The sequence below is a fragment of the Oncorhynchus mykiss genome, chromosome 27 (genome assembly GCF_057628025.1).
Source record: "Oncorhynchus mykiss isolate SJ-2025 chromosome 27, ASM5762802v1, whole genome shotgun sequence".
Classification (NCBI taxonomy): Eukaryota; Metazoa; Chordata; class Actinopteri; order Salmoniformes; family Salmonidae; genus Oncorhynchus; species Oncorhynchus mykiss.
Window position 1 is genome coordinate 31,187,501 of NC_143048.1, and position 27,500 is coordinate 31,215,000.

Consider the following 27,500-nt stretch of genomic DNA (forward strand, 5'->3'; position numbering starts at 1 on the left):
GAGAGAGAGCCATGGGCTCCAATCAACAGAGGACACAGGCAGATAATTTGAAAGAACAAGAGAGAGAAAGACAGTGATAGAGAGGGAGTGAGGCTCTGAAAAGAACAGGTAGCCACTTTCGTTGATTTGACTGAGGGAGAAGAGTACTTTTGCAAGAAGGAGAGAGGGGGAATGAGAAGGAGAGAGGGAAAGAAGGGTGCAGTGAGAAGGAGAATGAGACAAAGAGAGGGAGTTAAGTGGGAGAGATTTAGTTCCAGTTTGGCAGTCATCCTTTTCCTCCACTTCATCATCTCCCCAAAATCCTTCATATCAAGGGCATTCTACAACTGATGTTGAGGTGTGTGTGTGCATGTGTGTTAGTGATCCATCCCTGTGAAATGTGTACGTGCTTCTGTGTGTACGTTTGCGATATCTATTGAGGTCAGATCACCCACTCAACCGTGGCTTCTCTCTTAACTTTTAAATCCTGTAGCGTGAGCAGCACAGCTGAATACAACACCAACATAACCACACATAGATGCTTTGTCTGCCAACTGTCTGCCAACTCTCCCCCGGTTTCTCACAATGGAGGCTGATTGCAAACATCTTGACAAGTGTTACATCTCTCTCTCATTCCCCCCCTCTCTCATTCCCCCCTCTCTCATTTCATCCCTCTCTCATTCTCTCCCTCTACCATTCCCTCACTCTCTCATTCCCTCCCTCTCTCATTTCATCTCTCTCTCCCTCCCTCTCTCATTCCATCTCTTTCTTATTCCATCTCTCTCTCTCATTCCCTCCCTCTCTCATAACATCTCTCTCTCTCCCTACAATCTTAAACTCCCTCTATCCTGCCAGGCGGAGGAGGTGCTATTTTCTTCCCTCTTCGTCTTGTTTCTGAGAGCAGAACTCCTCTGGGAATGAAAGGCCTCGCTGTGGAAATCACTTACGGGTTATGGCAAAAAGAGCGCCCAGGAAAAAAAGCCTTGATCTACTGATGGGCCAGAGTTTCGACTCAATGCCCATTTTAATAAGAAAAGGCCTCATCTAATCAAATCAAATCAAATTTTATTGGTCACATACACATGGTTAGCAGATGTTAATGTGAGTGCAGTGAAATGTTTGTGCTTCTAGTTCTGACCGTGCAGTAATATCTAACAAGAAATCAAACAATTTCACAACAACTACCTTATACACACACATGTAAAGGGATGAATAAGAATATGTACATATAAATATATGGATGAGCGATGGTATAGAATACAGTATATACATATGAGATGGGTAATGTAGGGTATGTAAACATTATATTGTTTAAGGTGACTAGTGATACATTTATTACATCCAATTTTTTATTATTAAAGTGGCTAGAGATTTTAGTCAGTATGTTGGCAGCAGCCACTCAGTGTTAGTGATGGCTGTTTAACAGTCTGATGGCTTTGAGATAGAAGCTGTTTTTCAGTCTCTCGGTTCCAGCTTTGATGCACCTGTACTGACCTCACCTTCTGGATGGAAGCAGGGTCAACAGGCCGTGGCTCAAGTGGTTGTGGTCCTTGATGATCTTTTTGGCCTTCCTGTGACATTGGGTGTTGTAGTTTGCCCCCGGTGATGTATTGTTTAGGCCGCACCCCCTGGAGAGCCTACGTTGTGGGTGGAGCAGTTGCCTTTCCAGGCAGTGATGCAGCACGACACGATGCTCTCGATTTTGCGTCTGTAAAAGTTTGTGAGTGTTTTTAGTGACAAGACAAATTTCTTCAGCCTCCTGAGGTTGAAGAGGCGCTGTTGCACCTTCTTCACCACGCTTTCTGTGTGGGTGGACCATTTCAGTTTGTCCGTGATGTAAACTTTCCACTTTCTCCACTACTGTCCCATCAATGTCGATGGGGGGTGCTACCTCTGCTGTTTCTTGAAGTCCACTATCATCTCCTTTGTTTGGTTGACGTTGAGTGTGAGGTTATTTTCCTGACACCGCACTCCAAGGGCCCTCACCTCCTCCCTGTAGGCCGTCTCGTCGTTGTTGGTAATCAAGCTTACCACTGTAGTGTCGTCTGCAAACTTTGGTGGCGTGCATGGCCATGCAGTCATTGATGAACAGGGAGTACAGGAGAGGGCTGAGAACACACCCTTGTGCTGCCTCAGTGTTGAGGATCAGTGGGGTGGAGATGTTGTTTCCTACCCCCACCACCAGGGTGCGGCCTGTCAGAAAGTCCAGGACCCAACCGTACAGGGCAGGGTTGAGATCCAAGGTTTCGAACTTAATGACAAGTGTGGAGGGTACTATAGTGTTAAATGCTGAGCTGTAGTCGATGAACAGCATTCTTACATAGGTATTCCTCTTGTACAGATGGGTTAGGGCAGTGTGCAGTGTGATTGCAATTGCGTCGTCTGTGGACCTATTGGGGCGGAAGCAAATTGGAGTGGGTCTAGGGTATCAGGTAGGGTGGAGGTGATATGATCCTTGACTACTCTCTCAAACCACTTCATGATGACAGAAGTGAGTTTTTTAGCTCAGTTACTGTAGCTTTCTTGGGAACAGGAACAACGGTGGCCCTCTTGAAGCATGTGGGAACAGCAGACTGGGATAGGGATTGATTGAATATTTCCGTAAACATACCAGCCAGCTGGTCTGTGCATGCTTTAAGGACGCGGCTCAGGATGCCGCCTGGGCCGGCAGCCTTGCGAGGGTTAACCTGTTTAAATGTTTTACTCACGTTGGCCACTGTGAAGGAGAGCCCACAGGTTCCGATAGCGGGCCGTGTTTGTGGCACTGTATTGTCCTCAAAGCGAGCAAAGAAGTTGCTCAATTTGTCTGGAAGCAAGACGTCGGTGTCTGCAACGGAGCTGGTTTTCTTTTTGTAATCCGTGATTGACTGTGGACCCCGCCACATATGCCTCGTGTCTGAGCCGTTGAATTGCGACTCTACTTTGTCTCTATACTGATGCTTAGTGTTTTTGATTGCCTTGCGGAGGGAATAGCTACACTGTTTGTATTCGGTCATGTTTCCAGTCGCCTGGAATGATTAAAAGCAGTGTTTCGCGCTTTCAGTTTCTGCCATCAATCCACGGTTTCTGGTTGGCGAAGGCTTTAATAGTCACAGTGGGTACAACATTACCGATGCACTTGCTAATAAACTCGAGTCAGCGCATACATCAATGTTGTTGTCTGAGGCTATCCGGAACATTTCCCAGTCCACATGATCGAAGCAATCTTGAAGCATGGAATGGTTGGACCAGCGTTGGAACAGACCTGAGCAGGGGCGTTTCCTGTTTAAGTGTCAGCAACGAAATGGAGTCATGGTCAGATTTGCCGAAAGGAGGGTGGGGGAGGGCTTTGTATGCGTCTCTGAAGTTAGAGTAGCAGTGATCCAGAATGCTGCCAGTCGATATGCTGATAAAATTTAGGGAGCCTTGTTTTCAGATTAGCTTTATTAAAATCCCAAGCTACAATAAATGCAGCCTCAAGATATATGGTTTCCAGTTTACATAGTCCAGCAAAGTTCTTTCAGAGCCGTCGCGATGTCTGCTTGGGGGGGACATACACATCTGTGATTATAATAAAAGAGAATTCTCTTGGTAGATAATGTGGTCGGCATTTGATTGTAAGGAATTCTAGGGCAGGTGAACAAAAGGACTTGAGTTCCTGTATGTTGTTATGATTACACCATGAGTCGTTAATCATAAGGGATACACCCCCGCCCTTCTTCTTACCAGAGAGATGTTTGTTTCTATCGGCGCGATGTGTGAAGAAACCTGATGGCTGTACCGACTCTGACAACGTATCCCAAGTGAGCCATGTTTCTGTGAAACAGAGAATGTTACAATCTCTGATGTCTCTCTTGCTCGAATTTTGTCTACCTTGTTGTCAAGAGACTGGACACTGGCGAGTAGTTACTCAGGAGCGGTGATTGATGTGCCCATCTACGGTGCCTGACCAGAAGATCGCTCCGTCTGCCCCTTCTGTGTCACCGTTGTTTTGGGTCGCCTACTGGGATCCTATCCATTGTCCTGGGTGATGGTCCGGACAGAGGATCCGCTTCGGGAAAGTCGTATTCCTGGTCGTAATGTTGGGAAGTTGACGTTGCTCTTATATCCAATAGTTCTTCCCTGCTGTATGTAATAAGACTTAAGATTTTCTGGGGTAACAATGTAAGAAATAATACATAAATAACAAAATACTGCATAGTTTCCTAAGAACGCAAAGTGAGGAAACGATGTCATCACCATCTTAGGTCTAATCACAGTCTCCGTGCCACGGGCATACCAGCCTTTTCCACCTCTGTAAACACAATGACATATGGACACATACACACACACACACTTGCGCGAACACACGCACACACTGGCAAGACTGTCAGAGCAGAACTCAGAGAGTGGGGATAGCGGTATGTATGTGACGTGTTTGTGTGTGCTTGTGTGTGTGAGATGTAGCCGAAGGAGCAGTGAAATTTCTCTGTTGTAGAGGGCACATCGCCCCGATTATAAACTTGAATCCTGCTTGATCCACAACACTGTCAAATACTGCAGGAGAAATATCCCTTGATGCCACTCGCCAGGGAGGAATGGGAGAGAAGAAGACAGGGAGAGAGAGAGACAGCGAGAGAGAGTGCGTGAGAGAGAGAGAGAGAGAGAGAGGGGGGGGGGGGGGGGGGGGTTAGTACTGCTGTGATAAAAGGCCTGAGATTTAAAAGGTGAAGCAGTTGGGTATGGGTAGAGAGGGCGATTGGTCTTTAAACAAGCATTTCCTGGTTAAGTCATGACCCCTGTTAGGAAGTCAATATTACTGCCATTGGTTCACCATTCTCAGATCAGCCTGCCCTAAGGAGGGAGGGATAAAGGAAGAGAAAGAATGTTGTGACTGAGAGAATAGAGACAGAGACAGAGAGAATTGATGGAGAGACAGAGAGAATAGAGGGAGAGAGAGAGAATAGACGGAGAGACAGAGAGAATAGATGGAGAGACATAGAGAATAGATTAATAGACAGAGAGAATAGCGGGAGAGACAGAGAGAATAGATGGAGAGCGTGAGAGTATGGCAGTTTAGTGAGAAAGAGCAACAAGACAGATGGAGATGGAGAGAAACTCAACATGTTCAGTTCTGGTAATGCCCATTTTGAAACTTCAAAGTACATTTTAAGTCAATCTGCCTTTTGTTAATGTTTGGGGTGTCACTGTCATCGCTCTGTAGACGTGTCTGTCTGCACATCAAAGGTGTAGTGTAAACACTGCACATTAACACTGTAACCTGCCCAAACCGCATGCCATTAACTTACATATCAGGTTACCCATCCTCCTGAGCCTTCCTTTACCTGCCTCACCACCAGGTTCAACCAGCCAGGGGGCAAACCAGTGGTTAATGATGGGGTTGTTCCCATGACAACATCAGCTGACAGTATTTTTAGCTTCCATGGTTACTGTTTCCATGTCAACACATTACCTCATTTCTGGATCAGGAATGGGCCGCTTCTCAGGGACAGGCAGGGGTAGGGAAGAGACATGACGAGAGGTCAGGGGTTAGCAGAGTGACAGCAGTGTTGGACACCATGTGATTCTGGGATGGGATGTTTGGAGAATTAGTGACCCTGCAAAGCTGTATGCATACACACAGGCCAGACAGACTCGCATAGGGAATAGACTCAGTAGTCACACACAGAGCACACACAAACATAGAGCAAGCACACACACACACGCAGTCTTGTACAACTAACCTTGTGGGGACACACAATTCAGCCCCATTCAAAATCCTGTTTTCCCTAACCCTAACCTTAATCCTAAAACCTAGCCTTGACCATAAAACTAATCCTAGCTCATAATCCAAAACCTGATCCTAACCCTAACACAAATTCTAACCTTAACCCTAAACCTCCTCGAAATAGCATTTGACCTTGTGGGGACTAACAAAATGTTTGTTTACTATTCTTGTGTGGACTTCTGGTAGTTAAACACACACACACACACACACACACACACACACACACACATACACACACACACACACACACACACACACACACACACACACACACACACACACACACAACACACACAACAGCACAAAACGGTCTCGAACCAGAATAGAAAGAGGAGTGGGAGGCCCCGGTGCACAACTGAGCAAGAGGACACTTTAGAGTGTCTAGTTTGAAAACAGACGCCTCACAAGTCCTCAACTGGCAGCTTAATTAAATGGTACACGCAAAACACCTGTCTCAACATCAACAGTGAAGAGGCGACTCCGGGATGCTGGCCTTCTAGGCCGAGTTCCTCTGTCCAGTGTCAATGTTATTTTGCCCATCTTAATCTTTTCTTTTTATTGGCCAGTCTGAGATATGGCTTTCTTTGCAACTCTGCTTAGAAGGCTAGTATCCCAGAGTCGCCTCTTCGCTGTTGAGACTGGTGTTTTTATTTATTTAACCTTTATTTAACCAGGAAGGGCTCATTGAGATTTGAAATCTCTTTTTCAAGAATGTCCTGGCCAAGGTAGGCAGCACCAAGTCATTACACAATTACAGACAGACAACATGAAAAACGACAAGTAATCTAGCAAAAACCATAGGATTTACAAGAGTATAACAAAATCATAAAACAGCAAATTAAAAACATTGACAGGTCAGGGAATCAGCCTCACAATCCTTCATTAATGGTTAAAAAAAACAATCGGGACAAGTTCTTCCAGTTTAAAAGTATTTTGTAAGGCATTCCAAGCCGATGGCGCAGAGTACAGAAAAGCCCTTTTACCAAATTCAGTTCGGACATTTGGAACAGTTAGCAGGATAAAGTCCTGCGAACGAAGAGAGTACCCACCACATTTCTGAACTATAAAAATGCCCAAATAAAAAGGTAGTTAACTCAAAATAGCTTTGCAAATAAAAGTATACCAGAGACTGAGCCTATGAGTGACTGGATAAGGGCAGCCAACCCTGGTATATTGAGTGCAGTGGTGCGTAAGGGTTTTGCAGTTTAAAATAAGTCTCAATGCACCATGGTAAAGGGTGTCAATTGATCTCAAACACTGAGCAGAAGCATTCATATATAAAATATCCCCATAGTCTAGTAAAGGCATAAATGTAGCTGATACTAGCCTCCTTCTGGCTTCAAAGGAAAAACAGGCCTTATTTCTAAAATAAAATCCCAACTTCAGCATAATTTTTTTTAATGGTTGTTGAATATGCAAGAGAGGCCGTCATCAATTGAAATTCGTAGATATTTCTATGAGGTTAACGTCTCAATCTCATTGCCCTGACAGGTACTAATAGGTGAAAGGTTCAGAGATCTATTTCTTGCTTTAGAAAATACCATTAGTTAAATTTTGTCAGTATTGAGGATAAGCTTCAATTGATCCAAGGTATGTTGAACAGTATAAAAAGCAGCTTGCAAGTTCTGGAAAGCTTTTGTGAGAGACGAGGCACTGTAATAAATAAAAGTATCATCGCATATAAGTGAAGTTGAGCATTTTGCACATTTTTGTCTAAATTATATAAATAGTGAATAAGAGGGGACCAAGTACAGAGCCCTGGGGTACACCGTTGCAGACAGACAATTTAACAGACATGAGCCCATCAAATTGAGCGCACTGAGTTCTATCAGACAGATAGTTAGCAAACCATGCAACTGCATGCCCCGAAAGACCTACACATGACAATCTCTGCCTCAGTATAGCATGATCATCTGTATCAAAAACCTTAGAGAGATCAATAAAAAGTGAGACACAGTGCTGTTTTTTGTCAAGGTCTTCAGTGATATCATTTAAAACCTTCATGGCTGCTGTAATTGTTCTATGCTTCTTCCTGAAGCCCGATTGGTACATTGTTAAAATAAAGTTAGTATATAAAAACTATTTTAGCTGTTCACTCACAAGGGTTTCAAGTATTTTCACCAGGGGCGACAGCTTTGAGATTGGCCTATAATTATTTAAAAGAGTTGGACCCCCCCTTTTAAAAGTGTTAGGACAAATGCTGATTTCCAGATCTTTGGAATTTCATTACATTCCAGGGTTAGATTGAACAGATATGTAAGTGGTTCAGCTATGAAATCAGCTGCCAGATTTAAAAGGCAGGGATCAAGAAGATCAGGACCTGCAGGCTTTCTCTGATCGAAGGATTTCAGGGCTTTATGTACCTCCTGCACTGAGAACGGCAAAAAGCAAAAAGTTTGACCAGCTCTCGCTGGTCCATCCACACAGGGTTGTACAGAGACAGAGGACACTGAATCAAACACCCTACCAGATGATTCAAAGTGCTCATTGACACAATTCAGCATTTCAGTTTTGTCATATACAGCAACAAAGTCCTTCAATACACATTACATTAATTCATTAACATTACTGTTACCAGACATAGACTTAATAGCCTTCCAAAACGTTCTAGGGTCAATCAGGTTATTAGTGGTAACAGACATAAAATATTCAGACTTGGCCTTCCGAAGAAGAAAATAACACTTGTTTCGTAACTGCCTAAAAGGAAGCCAATCAGCATCAGAACATGATTTCAGAACATGAGCCCAGGCTAGATTACGGTCTAGATTACGTTTGTGAACAATACAAGACAGCTCAGAAGAAAACCATGGATTTTCCCGCCCTTTAACCCTGAACCTGCGGAATGGGGCATGTTTGTTTACTATTTGGAAGAAAAACACAATGAAAGAATTTCGAGGCAGGTTCCACATCAGGGATAAGCTCAATCTTACTCCAGTCAAATAAAACAAATCATGAAAGAAAGCCTGCTCATTAAAACTCTTCAAATTTCTCTTACGAATAAGCGTGTGTTTGTCTTAGGTACCTTAGCATTTCTAACAGCAACAACAGCACAATGGTCACTTAAATCATTACAAAAAACACCAACCGCAGAATATTTATGTGGAACATTTGTCAATATCAAATCAATCAGGGTAGATTTCTCTGGACATTTGAGATTTGGGCGAGTGGGTGAGTTAATCAACTGGGTAAGATTCATAGAATTACAAGACATTTTTAAATCATCAGACACCGGCTTTAACCAACATCAGTTGAGATCACCAATCAAGATCATTTCACTGTAAAGAGGTTTAGACATAAGGTTCAACAGTGACGAAAATGCATCACAGAGAGCAGAGGGGTTCTATATCAGCCAATCACAGATACAGAGAGCAGAGGGGGGTCTATAACAGCCAATCACAGTTATAGAGAGACCCTTTGAAACCTCAAGATTCAAAGCAAGAAATTCCAACTGTTTACATATAGTTTCAGACTTTGCAATACTTACAAGGAATTTAGTCTTTACATACATAGCCACTCCCCCATCTTCCTTAACTCGTTCAGTGCGATACACATTGTGTCCATTTATACAAATATCCTTATCAACAACAGACTTGCTGAGCCAGGTTTCAGAAAACACAATTTCATCAGCATCAGTTGATTTAGCCCAAATCCTAACCCCATCAATTTTTTTGACAACATAAAAAATAAAAAATATCAAAACCTGATCTTGATTTAAAATCGGAGGGGGTTTGGAGACATTGCATATCAAGGCCAGAGTTAGGTTGCACGTTACCTGATATCAACAATAGAAGAATAACCAGGCACCTCTGTTTAATAACCTTGCACGGCTTCTCTTTTTTACTGCAAGTGAATTCTACAAGTGAGGTTTCAGCCAACACATAACAGTCATTTAAAACCATAGGGACTTTGGTAGTGACACAAGTTTGTACTGGTCACATCATGCCACAAATGCATCGGCACTTGGACGAGTGGACGAGTGGACGGAGTTACAGTTTTTTTTCGATTGCTAAACGACAGTGGACACAACTGGAGTCACATGTGCAAAACTGTAACTACAGTCTGCACAGCAGCAGTTCACGTGGACCAAACTCTCAAAGTTTTCAAAACTCTACACACTTATCCCATGACTTTAACCACAACCTGCACAACACTGTGGATTTACAGCACTTTGTTCAAATGCTAACACACTGCTGTCAAAACTGTGAACCACACATTCAAAACGGAATAGATTTCAGCCTTGTGCCTTTCAAACACTGCTGATTGCAATTTCAGCTGAAAGGCTAAGCAGGTGTCTTGTTTTAGACTTGTTAGTGAACACACACACATATTACAGTATATATAGGTAGAGCTCAGAAAGACTCATTTTGGAAATGGAACAAGGAAGATGGGTTCGTGGAGGGAGAAGGGTGGCAGGGAGAGGGCGGATGCGTGGAGGAAGACAAAGAAGACAAAGAGCTGTAATTTCAGATGAAATAAGGGCTACACTTATAGACCATGTCGTGAACCATGGTCTCTCATTGAGAGAGGCAGGGTTGAGGGTGCAACCCAATCTGCAAAGATCCACAGTGGCATCTGTAATGCGAATTTTCCATCATGCAAACAGGTGAGAGTTACATCCTTACAGTAAATGAAAACATTACAGGAATCTATTTTGTATTGCAATTATAGAATATTTACACAGATATATATTACAGTAAGTTTGACTGTAAAATATATTTTTACAACAGGACCCAAAGGCTGCCCCCAACAGGGGGAAGAGGAGAAATATTTTCAGATGCGCAGGAAAATGCTATTGTTGACATGGTTGTTGTCAACAATGCAATAAAACTGCGGGAGATTCAAGATAGAGTGCTGGCTGATAATGATATATTTGAAAATGTTAATTCTGTCAGCACAACAACTATTGCTCGAGTCCTAAAGAAACACCAAGTTACAATGAAACAGTTATACACTGTACCGTTCGAGAGAAACAGTGAACGGGTAAAAGAGCAAAGATACCAATATGTCCAGGTAAGACGTCTGAGGTTACGTACACAGCTATACAAAATATTTACAGTAAAAAAAAACACTAGCATTTCTACAGTAAAACTGTGCACTTACTGTTTTTCAGAGAGTAATGGAGGTGGAAGCACTGGAAAGACCACATTCATTTGTATTTATCGATGAAGCTGGATTTAACCTTGCCAAAACACGGCGCAGAGGAAGGAATGTTATAGGTCAAATGGCCACTGTGGAGGTTCCAAGCCAAAGGGGGGGAAATATCACCATGTGTGCTGCAATGGCCAATGATGGTTTGCTTCTCAACACACCACTCATTGGCCCATACAACACAGAAAGGCTTATAGCTTTCCTAGAACAGCTCTATGCTCAGCTAGTGCCAGCAGAACAGGGGGAGCCAGTAAGAAACCCCCAAGTTTTTGTCATAGTTTGCGATAACGTTGCTTTTCACCACTCTGCAGCTGTCACAGATTGGTTTGCAACACATCACAGATGTATGGTTTTGTACCTGCCTGCATATTCACCCTTCCTCAACCCAATAGAGGAGTTTTTCTCTGCCTGGAGGTGGAAAGTGTTTGGTCACCACCCACATGACCAAATGTCTCTTTTGGAAGGTTCTTCCCCAGGTGCATGGCAAGAGAAAACATTAGATGTGATGTTGAAGAAAACCTGTGGCCTGATGCTAGAGAGAGGCAGGATTAGCCCCTCAATTATTTGTTCGAATTACAGTATGTACTTTTAGTTTCTACCTTTTTTTTCTCATTACTGTAATTCCGTAAATTACTACAGACTATTGAAGCAAACTGCTAATTTTCATTTACCTTAAAGAATTGTCATGTTCTAAAAATGTTAATAAATCATGTGAAAGAATGTCACTCTTTTCTTTGAAGAAAATATTACTTTGTATGAAGTCACTGAAATTGTTCAAACTGTAAAGATGAAAAGTTTGTATTTTCTGTATTGGTGTTTGATGCTAGTGTTTTTACTCTCAGTGTGTTCTGAGTGACAGTGTGTGTTATCTCAGTGAGGGTTGTGCATAGTGTTTGGCTGCACTGAGCGTGTTTTGAGCCATGTGTTAAGAGTTGTGTTGCTTGGAATGAGTTTTGCAGGTGATGTGAACTGTTTAGCTCAGGTGACTGTTGGTAGTGCAGACTGTAGTTAGAGTTTTGCACATGTGACTCCAGTTGTGCCCACTGTCGTTTAGCAATCGAAAAAAACTGTAAGTAGAGCGAGTTCCCTCAGACAAAATGTCTAATGGATGGGAGAGCACATTGTCAGATGTACTCACCCAGCGACAATGTTCGTTTTCTCCAGAGTTCAGTAAAGTCAGTGCACAAAGCAATACCACGAAAATTGTCATTTTCTCCAAGTGATGTAAGAAATAGAGGCCAAGGAAAGGTAAGGGGAGAGGGGGACAGTGTGTATGCATGAGTCTGTATGTGAGTATGTGCGCACATTTGGTGGTGTGTGTGTGTGTGTGACTATATCATGTACATAGGTGATTTATAATGTGCTTGAAGAAACACTGACCGTTGCTTACCTTATTTATAGAAACAGTTTCCATGTCGCTTCCCTTTCCGTGTCCTCCTATTCTTATAGCCTTGTGTGTGTGTGTGTGTGTGTGTGTGTGTGTGTGTGTGTGTGTGTGTGTGTGTGTGTGTGTGTGTGTGTGCGTGTGTTGTTTTCCTCCTTTTACATCCTCCCGTTCCTGTCCCATTCTTGTTCATTATACAGTACAGGATAGTAACCAAACCAGCCAATTTTTGATCTGGGTGTGGCGTGAATGTCCCTTAGCACAGCAATATTAGCATACCCCCCTCCACACTGTTATTCCCCCCACACTGTTATTTACCCCCCCCCCCACACTGTTATTCCCCCCATACTGTTATTTACCCCCCCCACACACTGTTATTCCCCCCATAACTGTTATTTCTCCCCCCCACACTGTTATTTACCCCCCCACACTGTTATTTACCCCCCCCCACACTGTTATTCCCCCCACACTGTTATTCCCCCATACTGTTATTTCTCCCCCCCTCCACACTGTTACTTCTCCCCCCTCCACACTGTTACTTCTCCCCCCTCCACACTGTTACTTCTCCCCCCTCCACACTGTTACTTCTCCCCCCTCCACACTGTTATTTCTCCCCCTCCACACTGTTATTCCCCCCACACTGTTACTTCTCCCCCCTCCACACTGTTACTTCTCCCCCCTCCACACTGTTACTTCCCCCCCTCCACACTGTTACTTCTCTCCCCCCCACACTGTTATTCCCCCTCCACACTGTTACTTCTCCCCCCTCCACACTGTTACTTCCCCCCCTCCACACTGTTAACCCCCTCCACACTGTTAATTCTCCCCCCTCCACACTGTTACTTCTCCCCCCTCCACACTGTTACTTCTCCCCCCTCCACACTGTTATTTCTCCCCCTCCACACTGTTATTCCCCCCACACTGTTACTTCTCCCCCCTCCACACTGTTACTTCTCCCCCCTCCACACTGTTACTTCCCCCCCTCCACACTGTTACTTCTCTCCCCCCCACACTGTTATTCCCCCTCCACACTGTTACTTCTCCCCCCTCCACACTGTTACTTCCCCCCCTCCACACTGTTAACCCCCCACATTGTTATTTCTCCCCCCCACACTATTTTTCCCCCCCACACTGTTATTCCCCCCTCCACACTGTTACTTCTCCCCCCTCCACACTGTTACTTCTCCCCCCTCCACACTGTTAATCCCCCACCATGCTATTCCCCCCCCACACTGTTACTTCTCCCCCCCTCCACACTGTTACTTCTCCCCCCTCCACACTGTTACTTCTCCCCCCCACACTGTTACTTCTCCCCCCCCCACACTGTTATTCCCCCCTCCACACTGTTATTTCTCCCCCCCTCCACACTATTACCCCCCCACACTGTTATTCCCCCCTCCACACTGTTACTTCTCCCCCCTCCACACTGTTACTTCCCCCCCTCCACACTGTTAACCCCCCACATTGTTATTTCTCCCCCCTCCACACTATTATGCCCCCCCACACTGTTATTCCCCCCTCCACCCTGTTATTTCTCCCCCCTCCACACTGTTACTTCTCCCCCCTCCACACTGTTACTTCTCCCCCCTCCACACTGTTACTTCTCCCCCCTCCACACTGTTACTTCTCCCCCCTCCACACTGTTACTTCTCCCCCCTCCACACTGTTACTTCTCCCCCCTCCACACTGTTACTTCTCCCCCCTCCACACTGTTACTTCTCCCCCCTCCACACTGTTACTTCTCCCCCCTCCACCCTGTTATTTCTCCCCCCTCCACACTGTTACTTCTCCCCCCTCCACACTGTTACTTCTCCCCCCTCCACACTGTTACTTCTCCCCCCTCCACACTGTTACTTCTCCCCCCTCCACACTGTTACTTCTCCCCCTCCACACTGTTACTTCTCCCCCCTCCACACTGTTACTTCTCCCCCCTCCACACTGTTACTTCTCCCCCCTCCACACTGTTACTTCGCCCCCTCCACACTGTTATTTCTAACTATAATTGAATAAAAATGCAACTCTTTCATTGTAAACAATGTCAGGAAAGCATGCCAGATACTCCCCTCTTACCACCTCACCACCACCTCAGCCTTGTTGAGCCTTTCTCCCTTGAGGACTGTGGGGAATGTAGCATAGACTACAGCCTGACTCAGTTTGTTTACTTTCTACAGATTCCTGATGCATCACTGTCCCCTGCTAGAATGATCCCTCAAATCCTGCTGTGTGTTTTTGTGCATGGAATATTTTAAAACAGCATGTATGTGCAGTATACATGTGTATGAGAGACTTTAGTGTGCTTGAGTGTACATGCAGTTGTGTATATACAATATGCAAGAGTGTGTGTTGGTATGAATGTGTGTGTTGGGGTGTGTGTAGGCATTGTTATTCATTACCCACCTGCCGTGTGAATCCTTGTTCTCAAAAGGTCCATATTGTTCTGGCGCTGTGCCCGGTTTAGGTGGTGCCACCCTCAGAACCTGGCATGGGCACAAGAGTGGAATCTGAGCACCCTCCACCCAATAGGGCCAAGTTAAGCAGTGTTTTCCACATACAAAGGTGGATCTGTTTAAACCCCCTGCCACTCTTTCTCTCTCACCCTCTTTCTGTCTCTTTCTCTCTCACCCTCTTTCTGTCTCTTTCTCTCTCACCCTCTTTCTGTCTCTTTCTGTCTCGCCCTCTTTCTGTCTCTTTCTCTCTCACCCTCTTTCTCTCTCACCCTCTTTCTGTCTCTTTCTCTCTCACCCTCTTTCTCGCTTTCTCTCTCAACCTCTTTCTGTCTCTTTCTCTCTCACCCTCTTTCTGTCTCTTTCCCGCCTCCCTGTTTCTCTCCCTCTGTCTTTCTTTGTCTGTCTCTGTCTTGCCCAATATCTCTTTCTTTCTCTCTGTCTCACTTTGTCTCAATCTTTCACTGTTCTCTCTCTCTCTCTCTCTCTCTGTCTCTCTTTCCCAGAAGTCCCCTTCCACACCCTGTGTCCATTCTTGACGGGTGGACTTGTCCACTGAGTGTTCTGGGTGTAATATAGTGGATTTCTCTGATATTGCCACTGTGCTAACAGGCTCCTGTACTCTGTGGCCCAACAAAGAGAGAACATGGTGGAGTGGTCGTGGTGGAGAGGGGGGAAGTGGCGCCTACGTGTCATAAAGAACGCAGAGACCTGGGCCTGCAGGAAGTCTGAGAACAATATTTCAATATTACAGTTATGCAATCTAAATAATAACAATAGTAGGCATCATGATGCTTGCAACGCGTTGGCAACATGGATGAAAACAGTAGCTTTTGAAAGGATCTGTCCTATGTACTTAAATAGTTACATTTGGAGTATGGTACTGGTCTAAAATATTACATGCTGCTTGTTTAAGCATTTGTCAAATTTTAATGCAAGCAATTTCTGTTTAAAGTCAACTATACTTCATTTTTATCTCAGGTTCACCTTTTTGGTGTGTTGGCCTCAGGTTTCGACATGTGTTCATAGTGGTGTCAGGCAGAGACATTTTAATTAGAGCAGCTTCTTGGGTGGCTCCTGGGTGATGGATAGCTTCTGTTGGAAATCATCTCCCTCAGACAGACCCAGACAGATAGACAGGCAATCGAGCAGCACTGGTCTGGCATCAGCTTTATATATTAGCTACGTTAGCTCTCATAACAATGGTTAGCGTGGCTAACCTTTATTGTTGTTAGGATTTTTGTGTATGGTTGGACCTTAACTCATTTGAATATCAACCTTGATATTTGCATTGTTAGCCCTGATAGCTCCTTTTCCCACCATACAGGTCAGGATTAAGACACGTGGTGAGTGTCTATCATCAATCATTGTGGTTGGTTTCGGTGGCTGTGTGTCTCTCATCCATCACAATGATAGGTTTCGGTGGCCGTGTGGCTGTGTGTCACCATCAGGGCCGGGAGTAATTAATAACCCCACAGACTGAATTAATGACTTAACCTGTTCCACTCTCCTGCTGTTTTAATAACAGATGCTAATGGTTAGCGCTTAGTGAGCCCCAGCTAAATGACAGAGGCTCAGGTTTTGGGATTTGTACGTGTTTTTTATCGGTTTCACTTTCTCTCCCACTGTGTGTGTGTGTGTGTGTGTGTGTGTGTGTGTGTGTGTGTGTGTGTGTGTGTGTGTTTGGGAAGGGGGGAGTGTATCCATTACTTTGAAACCTGTTTTATTCAGGCTGTCTGCTAGCTGGGGTATAAACCCCTACTCTCCTGGACTAGTAATGCTTTGGTGTTTCTTATGGCTGCCACCTGGGCATCCTGTCGACTCTGTTTCCTTGGAGCAGAGAGCGCGAGAGGGAGAGAGACACACAGCAAGAGAGAAAGACACACAGAGAGAGAGAGAGAGAGAGACTGAGGAGAACAAAGGGAGAGGGATGCTGTTGAAAGAAAGAAAGAAAGTTTGAAAATAACATGCTGGCTCTTTAAGGTAGAGGAAAGAAGGAGAGTCTCTCTTTGCCCTCAGGTTTGAAAAGCGATCGCTTCGTTGTGAAATAAAAGGCTTTGTGAGGATGCCTCAGTCCCCTTCAGAGAAACACTCACTGTCTGTTATGACTGAGACAAGAGCCACTGAATTTCAACACCAAAAGCAAACATAGCGTTTTGATGAAAGGGGGAAACGATGTAGTTTGAACTTTATTATTTTTTTGGTTTAAAGGAATCAATTGTTCTGTCTGGGCAAGCCCAGTTTATGTGTGTGTTGTGTGCTGAATTCTTGGGTTTTGGCTGGCTATTCAAGGGGTTCTTTCATTCTTTCTCTCATGCTTTATGTATCAAGTGTATAGGAAGCTTTGTTGTGTCTCCTGGTGAGTGGGAATCTGCCATAGTTTGCGTGCGGGTCACTTAGTGAAATTTTAGTAGCTGGATGTGTGGGGTTGGTGTGTTTCAGTCGGCTTCTGTGGAGGATGTTGTGGGCTATTCGAAGACTAATGTGTAGGTAGTTGTCATTGTGTGGTGAACATTGAGTTTTTAGTCGGTGGGTGTGTAGGTAGTTAGTTGTCATTGTATCTCCACCTTTTGTGTGGTTTTTGCAGATGGTCGCGTTGGCCGTTTTGTTTTGAACAGATGTTTTCCCCTTTCTCATCGTCTCACACGGTGAGCACAATTCACCAACAGAAACCCCACCACCCTGACAAAACGACTCATTAACTCCTACAAACCCCCTCTCCTTATCCCACACCCCCAAATATGCTTCAGCTTACAGACAACACAGAGAGAGGAGAGAGGGGTGACAAAGAAAAGACTAAAGCAATAGAGGAGGGTTGAATGAGTGAAAGAAGCGAGAGGGATGAAGGGAGGAATGTCCCAGTCTATAAGGGATTCCATTTTGAGCCATTCCAGAATAGAACAGTAAGTCACCAGTCCCTTTGTCTGCCTTTGATCTCCCAGCACCAGGATCTGGCACCTGACAAACTCTACTGCTCTGAAAGGAGGCATGGGGAGAACGAGAAGGAGTTGGAGGAGAGAAAGAGGGAGGGAGAGAGGGGAAGAGAGAGAGAGAGGAATAGGGACATGAGGAAAATAAAAAGGAAATGGAGAGATAGAAAGACGATTACAGAGGGAAGGATTTGTGAATGCTAAAGGAGAATCAGACGATATAATGAGGGTTCCTTAGCTAGACTCAATAAAAATCTGAATTTCTGTGTGTGTGTGTGTTGGTCAAGGCCGGTCTGTGCGGTGATAAATCCATGCAGGCTTGAGGGAGATTCCTTAGTAAAGCCCCAGTCTTCCAGACCACCCAGCATTGTGGTCTGTCTCACACACACACACACACACACACACACACACACACACACACACACACACACACACACACACACACACACACACACACACACACACACACACACACACACACACACACACACACACACACACACACACACACTCCTAATGGGAAGCAAATTCCCTGGCTTAACGTGGATTTCACCCTCTCTTCCAAGTACCTTTTCCTTTCTGCAGGGCAAGGCACCATTATAAATACTTCTCTATGTTGACATCCCCTTTCAAACTATTTCCAAGATGCAAAATTCAGACGACAAATTAAGATGCCAACCCATCTCTATGGCGAAGGGGGATTTTGAGGGTTTGCAAATAATTCTGCTGAAGAATAAGGCTGGGGCTATTTGGTAGTGGAGGTCACCTCAGGACAGATTGATAATCACAGAGTAATAAACTCATCAGCCGTACACAGTGTGAGCTGGATCTCTCCTCACACCACTCTCAACCTCTCTTTCTCATTTCACAGAGGCCATGGCTCTAAGACCCAGAAGCATGGACCTCAATTAACTCTCCCCCCAGCGTTCAGTGAGGGGTGATCAGTCTAAACCAGCTGGACCTCCCCCCGCCTCCCCTGGTCAGCTTCCTGGTCATAGCACATTGACAAAACCTCCTCGTAAACCTGACGTTTCTCTTAAAACCCTCAAAACAGTCACAACCCTTCAACGACCCGTTCCTGTCGTGCCTCTGTGACACATTTGGGTGTTAAAGATTGTCAAAGATCCTTAACAGATAGAGAGATAACACAAAGCACCTTCCGTTTTAATCCTCTACTCTGTCTTCTACTGTGAGAAGAAGACTAAAGGCTCTCCTGTCCTCTAACCCCTGCCGGCGTGAATCAAAGAGGACCGTAGCGCTGAGCGCTGACTGGTGAAGCGGCAAGGATTGGGGCTGATTGACTAGGAGGGGTTGAGGAGATAAAGACTCAGCAGGTAGCAGCAAGCCGGGCTGAGCTGGGCCGGGCTGAGCTGGAGGCTACCAGAGACTACGCTAATCCTGTGGCTAGCTAACGCTAACGGGGGAGGGAGAGAAAGACACACAGGGAAAGGAGCCCGGTTTCATTATTGTGCCTCAGGGTAAAGAATTTCACTCACTTTTTGGTGTTTGTGAACATCCTTGTGTGCGTGTGTGTGTGTGTTTTCTTTGGATGGCAGTGGAATGTGTATTTTCCTTAGGTTGGAATTCCTCTTGTGTGTGGTGTGGTGTGCGTGGAAAGGCATGAGTTTAGGTTAGTGTGGTAGATGCATGAGCAACTTTGTTTAGATCACTATTCAAAGCGTCGTATTTTATTCATGGATTTCTGAATGTGGATACACAATGATGAATACATTTTGGGGACTTTGTGCGACTGATGGATAAACCCAGCCTTGTATAAAACACTCAGATGATTACATACTTTTATTCTACCGGGAGAACGATCCCTCTCTGCCCACACACACACACACACACACACACACACACACACCTCCCCCTCTCCTAAACCACCAGCCCTCCGGCCCCAGGGCTCAATGCCATTTGCTGGTCCTGCCAAGTATCCGGCCGCCTCAGTGATTGACAGGCTATTTGGCCCAATCGGTGTCCTGGCTGTCTGAATCACACCTCTCACAGCATCCCTCTTTTGTTCTACTCTTCTGATCCAGTGCTCTTGGGTGAAATACAACCCTCTAGACTTCTCAGCTATTATGTAAACGGTACAGTAGAGAGGAACTCCTTGAAAGCCGTGCCCTCAAATCAAGCTGTCAATCAAGAGGATAGGCTAGCGCCTTCGCCCGAGTCGGAAAAGTGTCACCTAGGTTACAATTTGAGGCATGTGTAGTGTAGTGAAGTGTAGTGTAGTGTAGTGTAGTGTAGTGTGTTGAGAACCTGGCTCAGAGGAGACACTGGGCCAAATGGGGTGACATTTGTTTGTTAATTATGTTGGAATGCCCATGGCTTTGGTTACAATGTACCTCACAGCCCAGTCAATAAAGCATAGTTTAATTCTAGAGTGGGAGGAGGGGTGGTTATGTGATATTTGTGTAACTCTTGTGTGGTAACTTCTCTCTTCTCTATTAGTCTGATGATAGCCAGCCATAGGGCATTGGTGAAATGTCTGGCTTTCAGAGGAGGAAAATGATGACATATGGGTAGAGCTGGAGAAAATGAATAGAAGATGGAAAGCCCAGTCAGCTTGTTGAATCGCCCAACAAGAGAAATAGAAAGACAGAGAGAGAGAGAGAGAGAGAGAGAGGTGTTAAGTAGATATGATCGACTGAAAGCAACATTCCACAGTGTGTGGGGTGTGTACTATCTGAGAGTGTGTGTTTCTCTATGTACAATGCCGACTGACCGTGTCTCTCTCGCTATCTATGTTCTTACAGCCTGTAAGATTGGCTACTACCGTGCCCTGGCCACAGACGGCGCCTGCTCCAAGTGTCCTCTCCACAGCTACTCTGTCAGAGAGGGATCTACATCCTGTGCCTGCGACAAGAGCTACTTCCGCTCTGAGACTGACCCTGCATCCATGCCCTGCACTAGTAAGTACACACACACACACACACACACACACACACATGCACACACACATACACACGCACACACACACACACATACAGAGGGAGGGAGGGGGAGAGGTGGTGGAAAGGGAGAGAGGGGGGAGGTGGTGGAAAGGGAGATAGGGTGGGAGAGAGGTGGTGGAAAGGGAGAGAGGGTGGGAGAGAGGGGAGAGAGGTGGTGGAAAGGGAGAGAGGGGGGAGAGAGGTGGTGGAAAGGGATAGAGGGGGGAGAGAGGTGGTGGAAAGGGAGAGAGGGGTGAGAAAGAGGGGGAGAGAGGTGGTGGAAAGGGAGAGAGGGTGAGAGAGAGGGGGGAGAGGTGTGGAAAAGGAGAGAGGATGAGAGAGAGGGGAGAGAGGTGGTGGAAAGGGAGAGAGGGGGGAGAGAGGTGGTGGAAAGGGAGAGAGGGGTGAGAGAGGTGGTGGAAAGGGAGAGAGGGTGGGAGAGAGGGGAGAGAGGTGGTGGAAAGGGAGAGAGGGGGGAGAGAGGTGGTTGAACGGGAGTGAGGGGGAGAGGGGTGGTGGAAAGGGAGAGAGGGGTGAGAGAGAGGGGGAGAGAGGTGGTGGAAAGGGAGAGAGGGTGAGAGAGAGGGGGAGAGGTGGTGGAAAAGGAGAGAGGATGAGAGAGAGGGGAGAGAGGTGGTGGAAAGGGAGAGAGGGGGGAGAGAGGTGGTGGAAAGGGAGAGAGGAGGGAGAGAGGTGGTGGAAAGGGAGGGAGATGGGGAGAGAGGTGGTGGAAAGGGAGAGAGGGGTGAGAGAGGGGTGAGAGGTGGTGGAAAGGGAGAGAGGTTGGGAGAGAGGGGGAGAGAGGTGGTGGAAAGGGAGACAAGGGTGAGAGAGAGGGGGGAGAGAGGTGGTGGAAAGGGAGAGAGGGGGGAGAGAGGGGGAAGAGAGTTGGTGGAAAGGGAGAGAGGGTGGGAGAGAGGGGGGAGACAGGTGTGGAAAGTGAGAGAGGGTGAGAGAGAGGGGGGAGAGAGGTGGTGGAAAGGGAGAGAGGGTGAGAGAGAGGGGGGGGGTGGAAAGGGAGAGAGGGTGAGAGAGAGGATGGGAGAGAGGTGTGAGAGAGAGGGGGAGATAGGTGGTGGAAAGGGAGAGAGGGGGGAGAGAGGTGGTGGAAAGGGAGAGAGGGTGAGAGAGAGCGGGTGGAATGGGAGAGCGGGTGGGAGAGAGGTGTGAGAGAGGGGGGGAGAGAGGTGGTGGAAAGGGAGAGAGGGGGAGAGAGAGGTGGTGGAAAGGGAGAGAGTGGGGGAGAGAGGGGGAAGAGAGTTGGTGGAAAGGGAGAGAGGTTGGGAGAGAGGGGGGGAGACAGGTGTGGAAAGTGAGAGAGGGTAGAGAGGGTGGGAGGAGGTGTGAGAGAGGGGGAAGAGAGGTGGTGGAAAGGGAGAGAGGGGAGAGAGAGGGGGGTGGAAAGGGAGAGAGGGTGAGAGAGAGGATGGGAGAGAGGTGTGAGAGAGGGGGGAGAGGTGGTGGAAAGGGAGAGAGGCTGAGAGAGTGGGGGAGAGAGGGGGTGGAAAGGGAGAGGGGGGAGAGGTGGTGGAAAGGGAGAGAGGGTGAGAGAGAGGGGGGGAGAGGGGGTGGAACGGGAGGGGGGGAGAGAGGGGGGAGAGGTGGTGGAAAGGGAGAGAGGGTGGGAGGGAAGGGGGAGAGATTTGGTGGAAAGGGAGAGAGGGTGAGAGAGAAGGGGAGAGAGGTGGTGGAAAGGGAGAGAGGGTGGGAGAGAGGGGGAGAGAGAGGGGGAGAGAGGGGGGAGAGAGAGGGGGAGAGAGGTGGTGGAAAGGGAGAGAGGGTGGGAGAGAAGGGGGAGAGAGGTGGTGGAAGGGAGAGAGGGTGGGAGAGAAGGGGGAGAGAGGTGGTGGAAAGGGAGAGAGGGTGGGAGAGAGGTGGTGGAAAAGGAGAGAGGGTGAGAGAGAGGGGGGGAGAGAGAGGGGGGAGAGAGGGGGTGGAATGGGAGAGAGGCTGAGAGAGCGGGTGGGAGAGAGGTGTGAGAGAGAGGGGGAGAGAGGTGGTGGAAAGGGAGAGAGGGTGAGAGCGAGTGGGGAGAGAGGGGGTGGAAAGGGAGAGGGGTGAGAGGTGGTGGAAAGGGAGAGAGGGTGAGAGAGAGGGGGGAAAGAGAGAGGGGAGAGAGGGGGTGGAAAGGGAGAGGGGGAGAGGTGGTGGAAAGGGAGAAAGGGTGAGAGAAAGGGGGAGAGAGAGGGGGAGAGGGGGTGGAAAGGGAGAGGGGGGGAGAGGTGGTGGAAAGGAAGAGAGGGTGAGAAAGAGGGGGGAGAGAGGGGGTGGAAAGGGAGAGGGGGGAGAGGTGGTGGAAAGGGAGAGAGGGTGAGAAAGAGGGGGGAGAGGTGATGGAAAGGGAGAGAGGGTGAGAAAGAGGGGGGAGAGGTGATGGAAAGGGAGAGAGGGTGAGAAAGAGGGGGGAGAGAGGTGGTGGAAAGGGAGAGAGGGTGAGAAAGAGGGGGGAGAGAGGTGGTGGAAAGGGAGAGAGGGTGAGAAAGAGGGGGGAGAGAGGGAACAATACTCAGGGTTGAGTGAATTCCTCTCGGATGGTAATAGCTGGATCCATGCTCTGGCCAATTTACCCTGTGCTCCCTCACGGCCCAACTCAGCACTCAGCCAACAATTACTGAGACAGAAAAATAGAGGGAGAGAGGGTAGATGGGTGGGGTGAGGGAGGGAGTTGGGATGGACTGGATAATGGGGGAGTGGGATACGGAGACTAGGGGGAGTAGGGAATTGAGAGATAGGAAAAGCGGGAAAGATGGAGGGAAAAGGGGAGAACGAAAGAATGTTGGTGAACAAGGATCCCTCCTTCTGTTTGTCCAAACGCTCAGTTAACTTGGTGGAAACAGTTTCAGGTAACGATGTGGTAATATTTTGGTAGCGTTTTTGTAATTTTTAGGTAGCACTCACACACCTCCCCCTCTCCTAAACCACCAGCCCTCCGGCCCCAGGGCTCAATGCCATTTGCTGGTCCTGCCAAGTATCCGGCCGCCTCAGTGATTGACAGGCTATTTGGCCCAATCGGTGTCCTGGCTGTCTGAACCGCACCTCTCACAGCATCCCTCTTTTGTTCTACTCTTCTGATCCAGTGCTCTTGGGTGAAATACAACCCTCTAGACTTCTCAGCTATTATGTAAACGGTACAGTAGAGAGGAACTCCTTGAAAGCCGTGCCCTCAAATCAAGCTGTCAATCAAGAGGATAGGCTAGCGCCTTCGCCCGAGTCGGAAAAGTGTCACCTAGGTTACAATTTGAGGCATGTGTAGTGTAGTGAAGTGTAGTGTAGTGTAGTGTAGTGTAGTGTGTTGAGAACCTGGCTCAGAGGAGACACTGGGCCAAATGGGGTGACATTTGTTTGTTAATTATGTTGGAATGCCCATGGCTTTGGTTACAATGTACCTCACAGCCCAGTCAATAAAGCATAGTTTAATTCTAGAGAGGGAGGAGGGGTGGTTATGTGATATTTGTGTAACTCTTGTGTGGTAACTTCTCTCTTCTCTATTAGTCTGATGATAGCCAGCCATAGGGCATTGGTGAAATGTCTGGCTTTCAGAGGAGGAAAATGATGACATATGGGTAGAGCTGGAGAAAAGGAATAGAAGATGGAAAGCCCAGTCAGCTTGTTGAATCGCCCAACAAGAGAAATAGAAAGACAGAGAGAGAGAGAGAGAGAGAGAGAGAGAGGTGTTAAGTAGATATGATCGACTGAAAGCAACATTCCACAGTGTGTGGGGTGTGTACTATCTGAGAGTGTGTGTTTCTCTATGTACAATGCCGACTGACCGTGTCTCTCTCGCTATCTATGTTCTTACAGCCTGTAAGATTGGCTACTACCGTGCCCTGGCCACAGACGGCGCCTGCTCCAAGTGTCCTCTCCACAGCTACTCTGTCAGAGAGGGATCTACATCCTGTGCCTGCGACAAGTAGCATTTTAATAGCATTTTGGTCGTGTTTTGGAAGCGGTGTGTTTGCGTTCCCTACTGTTTGATTACCCAGTGTCAGTCACAGCTGATGGCTCCCCCTCTCCCTCTCTCTTACGCTCGCCCCCTCCGTCTGGATAATCCTGGGAGCAACAGGTAGGGCCAAAGGTAGTGTTAATGGAATGTAGGAGACCAGGGAGCTTCTGGAATGTGTCTGTGATTGAATAGAACATATAATAACCCATAATATAGTTATACAGTACAGCATGACTTACCATGGCAACAAATGGGTCCATGCTCAGACATGGACGCAAAACCCCATTGTACTGGGGGATGAATCCAGCTCACATACATATGACCTTAGTCCTCTTCCGTTTATGACAGAATGGCACTAAGAAAATCTATCTGTTTAATAGCTCAGTGTTCTAGCAGGAAACCACAGAGGAGATAGAAACAGGAAGACTGCTACATTGAACCTTACATGACAAAAGATCATTACAGTGATGGTTCTGCAGCCTCCGCCACCTTAATTTAGAAACTATCATCTATAACTGACTGGAAGGAGGGGTGAGCGAGGAGAGGGGATGAGGGAGGGAGGGAGGAGAGGGGATGAGGGAGGGAGGGAGGCTTCATCATAAAGTTTAATGAGAACTGGTAATGAATTGTCAGACGAAGGTAGGGATGATACTAATATTAACCCTGTACACACACACACACACACACACTCTCTCTCTCGCTCTCTCTCTCTCTCTCTCTCTCTCTCTCTCTCTCTCTCTCTCCCCCTCCCTATCTCCTCCCCAGTATAACCCCTGTCCTCCAAATTAATCAGTGGCTTTTTGCAACCTGGATGAACAGACGGTGTTTGTCTCCCCCCCCCCCCCCCCTCACACTATAATCCTCTTCTCTACTATTTGTAAATGCATGGACTATCCCCATATTGACCACACAAACACACTATAGCGTACATACACTTACATGCACACACTCCTCCAGTCCCCCCCCCATCTCTCTCTCTCAGTTTCTCTGTGTAATCATTCATTGCCACGTCGCTCCTCCAAAAATAACACTGATAATTAATTTCCATTGTGAAATGATTCAGAAGTAGATGGACTGGCATTCTTATTTCAGCCTGTGTCGATCCCTTTGCTTGCCCATGTTACCTCCATTAGTCTGGGGGGGGGGTTTACAGTTAACTTAATTACTGTTTAACATGTTTGAAAGCAACATTTGAATTAGGAGTGTACAGGGTGAAACATTACAAAACACAGACCCTAGATCAAGGCCACTTCTTTATTACTGGGTTAAAAACAAACTGTTAAATCCCTAAGAGAGTCCCATAAACAGATCTGGGACCAGCTGGATTAGGCTCACTGCCATGATAACTAATTACACATCCACCACATGAATGTAGACTTCCTAACTTCCCAGCCCTTTTGAAAAGAAAAGGAGACCTCAGGAATAGTTGGGTTAGCAGGGACTGCAAACTATAATTAGGACTTAATCACTTAGCTATAGCCACCACAGACAAACACTACTATTGATTTCCCCAAAACAAAGTGTTTCAATTTCAACAATTTAGTGTTGTGTTTAATCGCAACACCAAAGTCTACTCAGTCACTTCAAACCAAGTCTCTCTTCTCACAGCTGCTTTGTCTGACAGTTACCCATACGTTTGGCTAAGTGAGAGTACTTCAGACCACCTCTCTGTACCTTTCTCTCCCTCTTCTCTCTCCCAGGACCCCCGACAGCTCCGCTCCACCTCATCTCCAACGTCAATGAGACATCGGTCAACTTGGAGTGGAGCGCTCCTCTCTCCTCTGGTGGACGCCAAGACCTCAGCTACAACGTGGTGTGTAAACGCTGTGGGCCCGAGGGGACACGGTGTCAGCCCTGTGGGAACGGGGTCCACTTCAGCCCCCAACAGCTGAGCCTCAGGGCCACCAAGGTGTCTATCAATGACCTGCAGGCTCACACTAACTACACCTTTGAGATTTGGGCTGTTAACGGGGTCTCCCAGCAGAGCCCTGGACCTGAGCAGGCCGTGTCGGTGACGGTCACTACCAACCAGGCCGGTGAGTTGGGGTTGGGGTTGGGGGGAGATGTGTGTGGGTGGGGAGAGATTTGCTGGAGACTGTTGTTGTTTGTTGGGTTGTTTTGGTAAAAGTTGAGATGTGCTTTGAATGTTTGAATGTTATTTTATTTTAAGGGGATTGGGGAAACAGATTTATATTCTAATGAATTGTATTGATTTGGTTAGGCTTAATTAAGTTGCGGTATGTTGGGTAGGGCAGTGTGTGTTGTTCCAGTGGAATGAGATCATGAATACTGCGGCTGGCCCTCTACAACCACAGTAGAGCTCCCTGCCTGCTGGTGCGCTGAAAGGCCCCTGTTGTTTTGTCGTTCGGCCATTTTTTCTCCAGTTGTTGTGCAAATGTATTTTACGGCTGTGACCTTTCCTTCCTTCCCTCCTGATAGATGATTATTACCTCTGCTTTTACTGCGGCGCTCTTGGGTGGCGGGCTAAGTGCCTTGTTGTGTTGCTGTTTTGATCCCTGGGAAAAGAGAAGATCTCTGGAGGATTCTGACTGGCTATTTAAGGACAGGACGGCTTGATTTATCTGGTCTGGGAGAAAGGAGAGATTAATGGATCTAGAGCTGCCTTGAAACCAGTTGTCCTGCGATAGTAAGATATATAAATGATGCTGTTGGCTCGTCACTGAAGCATGTTTCACAACTGTTCTCCATTCTCTAATACTTACATTAAGTTGGCCCTCCTGCAGCTGGAGGCATTAGGAGTGTGTGTGTGCATGTGTGGTCATGCTTGTGTGTGCGTGTGAGGCAAAAATGTCTGCCTGTGCATGTTATTTTGTGTGTTGTGTAGAATGTGTGCGTGTGTGTGTTAGAGAATGCCTATGCATGTGTATGTGTGTGTCTGAGAACATGTGTGTGTCTTGAGAACGTGTGTGTGTGTGTGTCTTGAGAACATGTGTGTGTCTTGAGAACGTGTGTGTGTGTGTCTTGAG

The 27,500-nt window shown here is 46.8% G+C and overlaps 1 protein-coding gene across 2 annotated transcripts in view; it reads left to right on the plus strand.

Moving 5' to 3' along the window:
* The window catches only part of LOC110507933 (ephrin type-A receptor 4), an 82,812-nt gene that overhangs the window by 17,767 nt on the left and 37,545 nt on the right, over positions 1-27,500 (plus strand). For both annotated transcript variants that reach the window (XM_090223869.1, XM_090223868.1), the window contains exons 4-5: positions 20,394-20,549; positions 26,214-26,549. In XM_090223869.1, the coding sequence (XP_090079995.1) occupies positions 20,394-20,549; positions 26,214-26,549 (492 nt within the window). The remainder of the gene's footprint in view (positions 1-20,393; positions 20,550-26,213; positions 26,550-27,500) is intronic.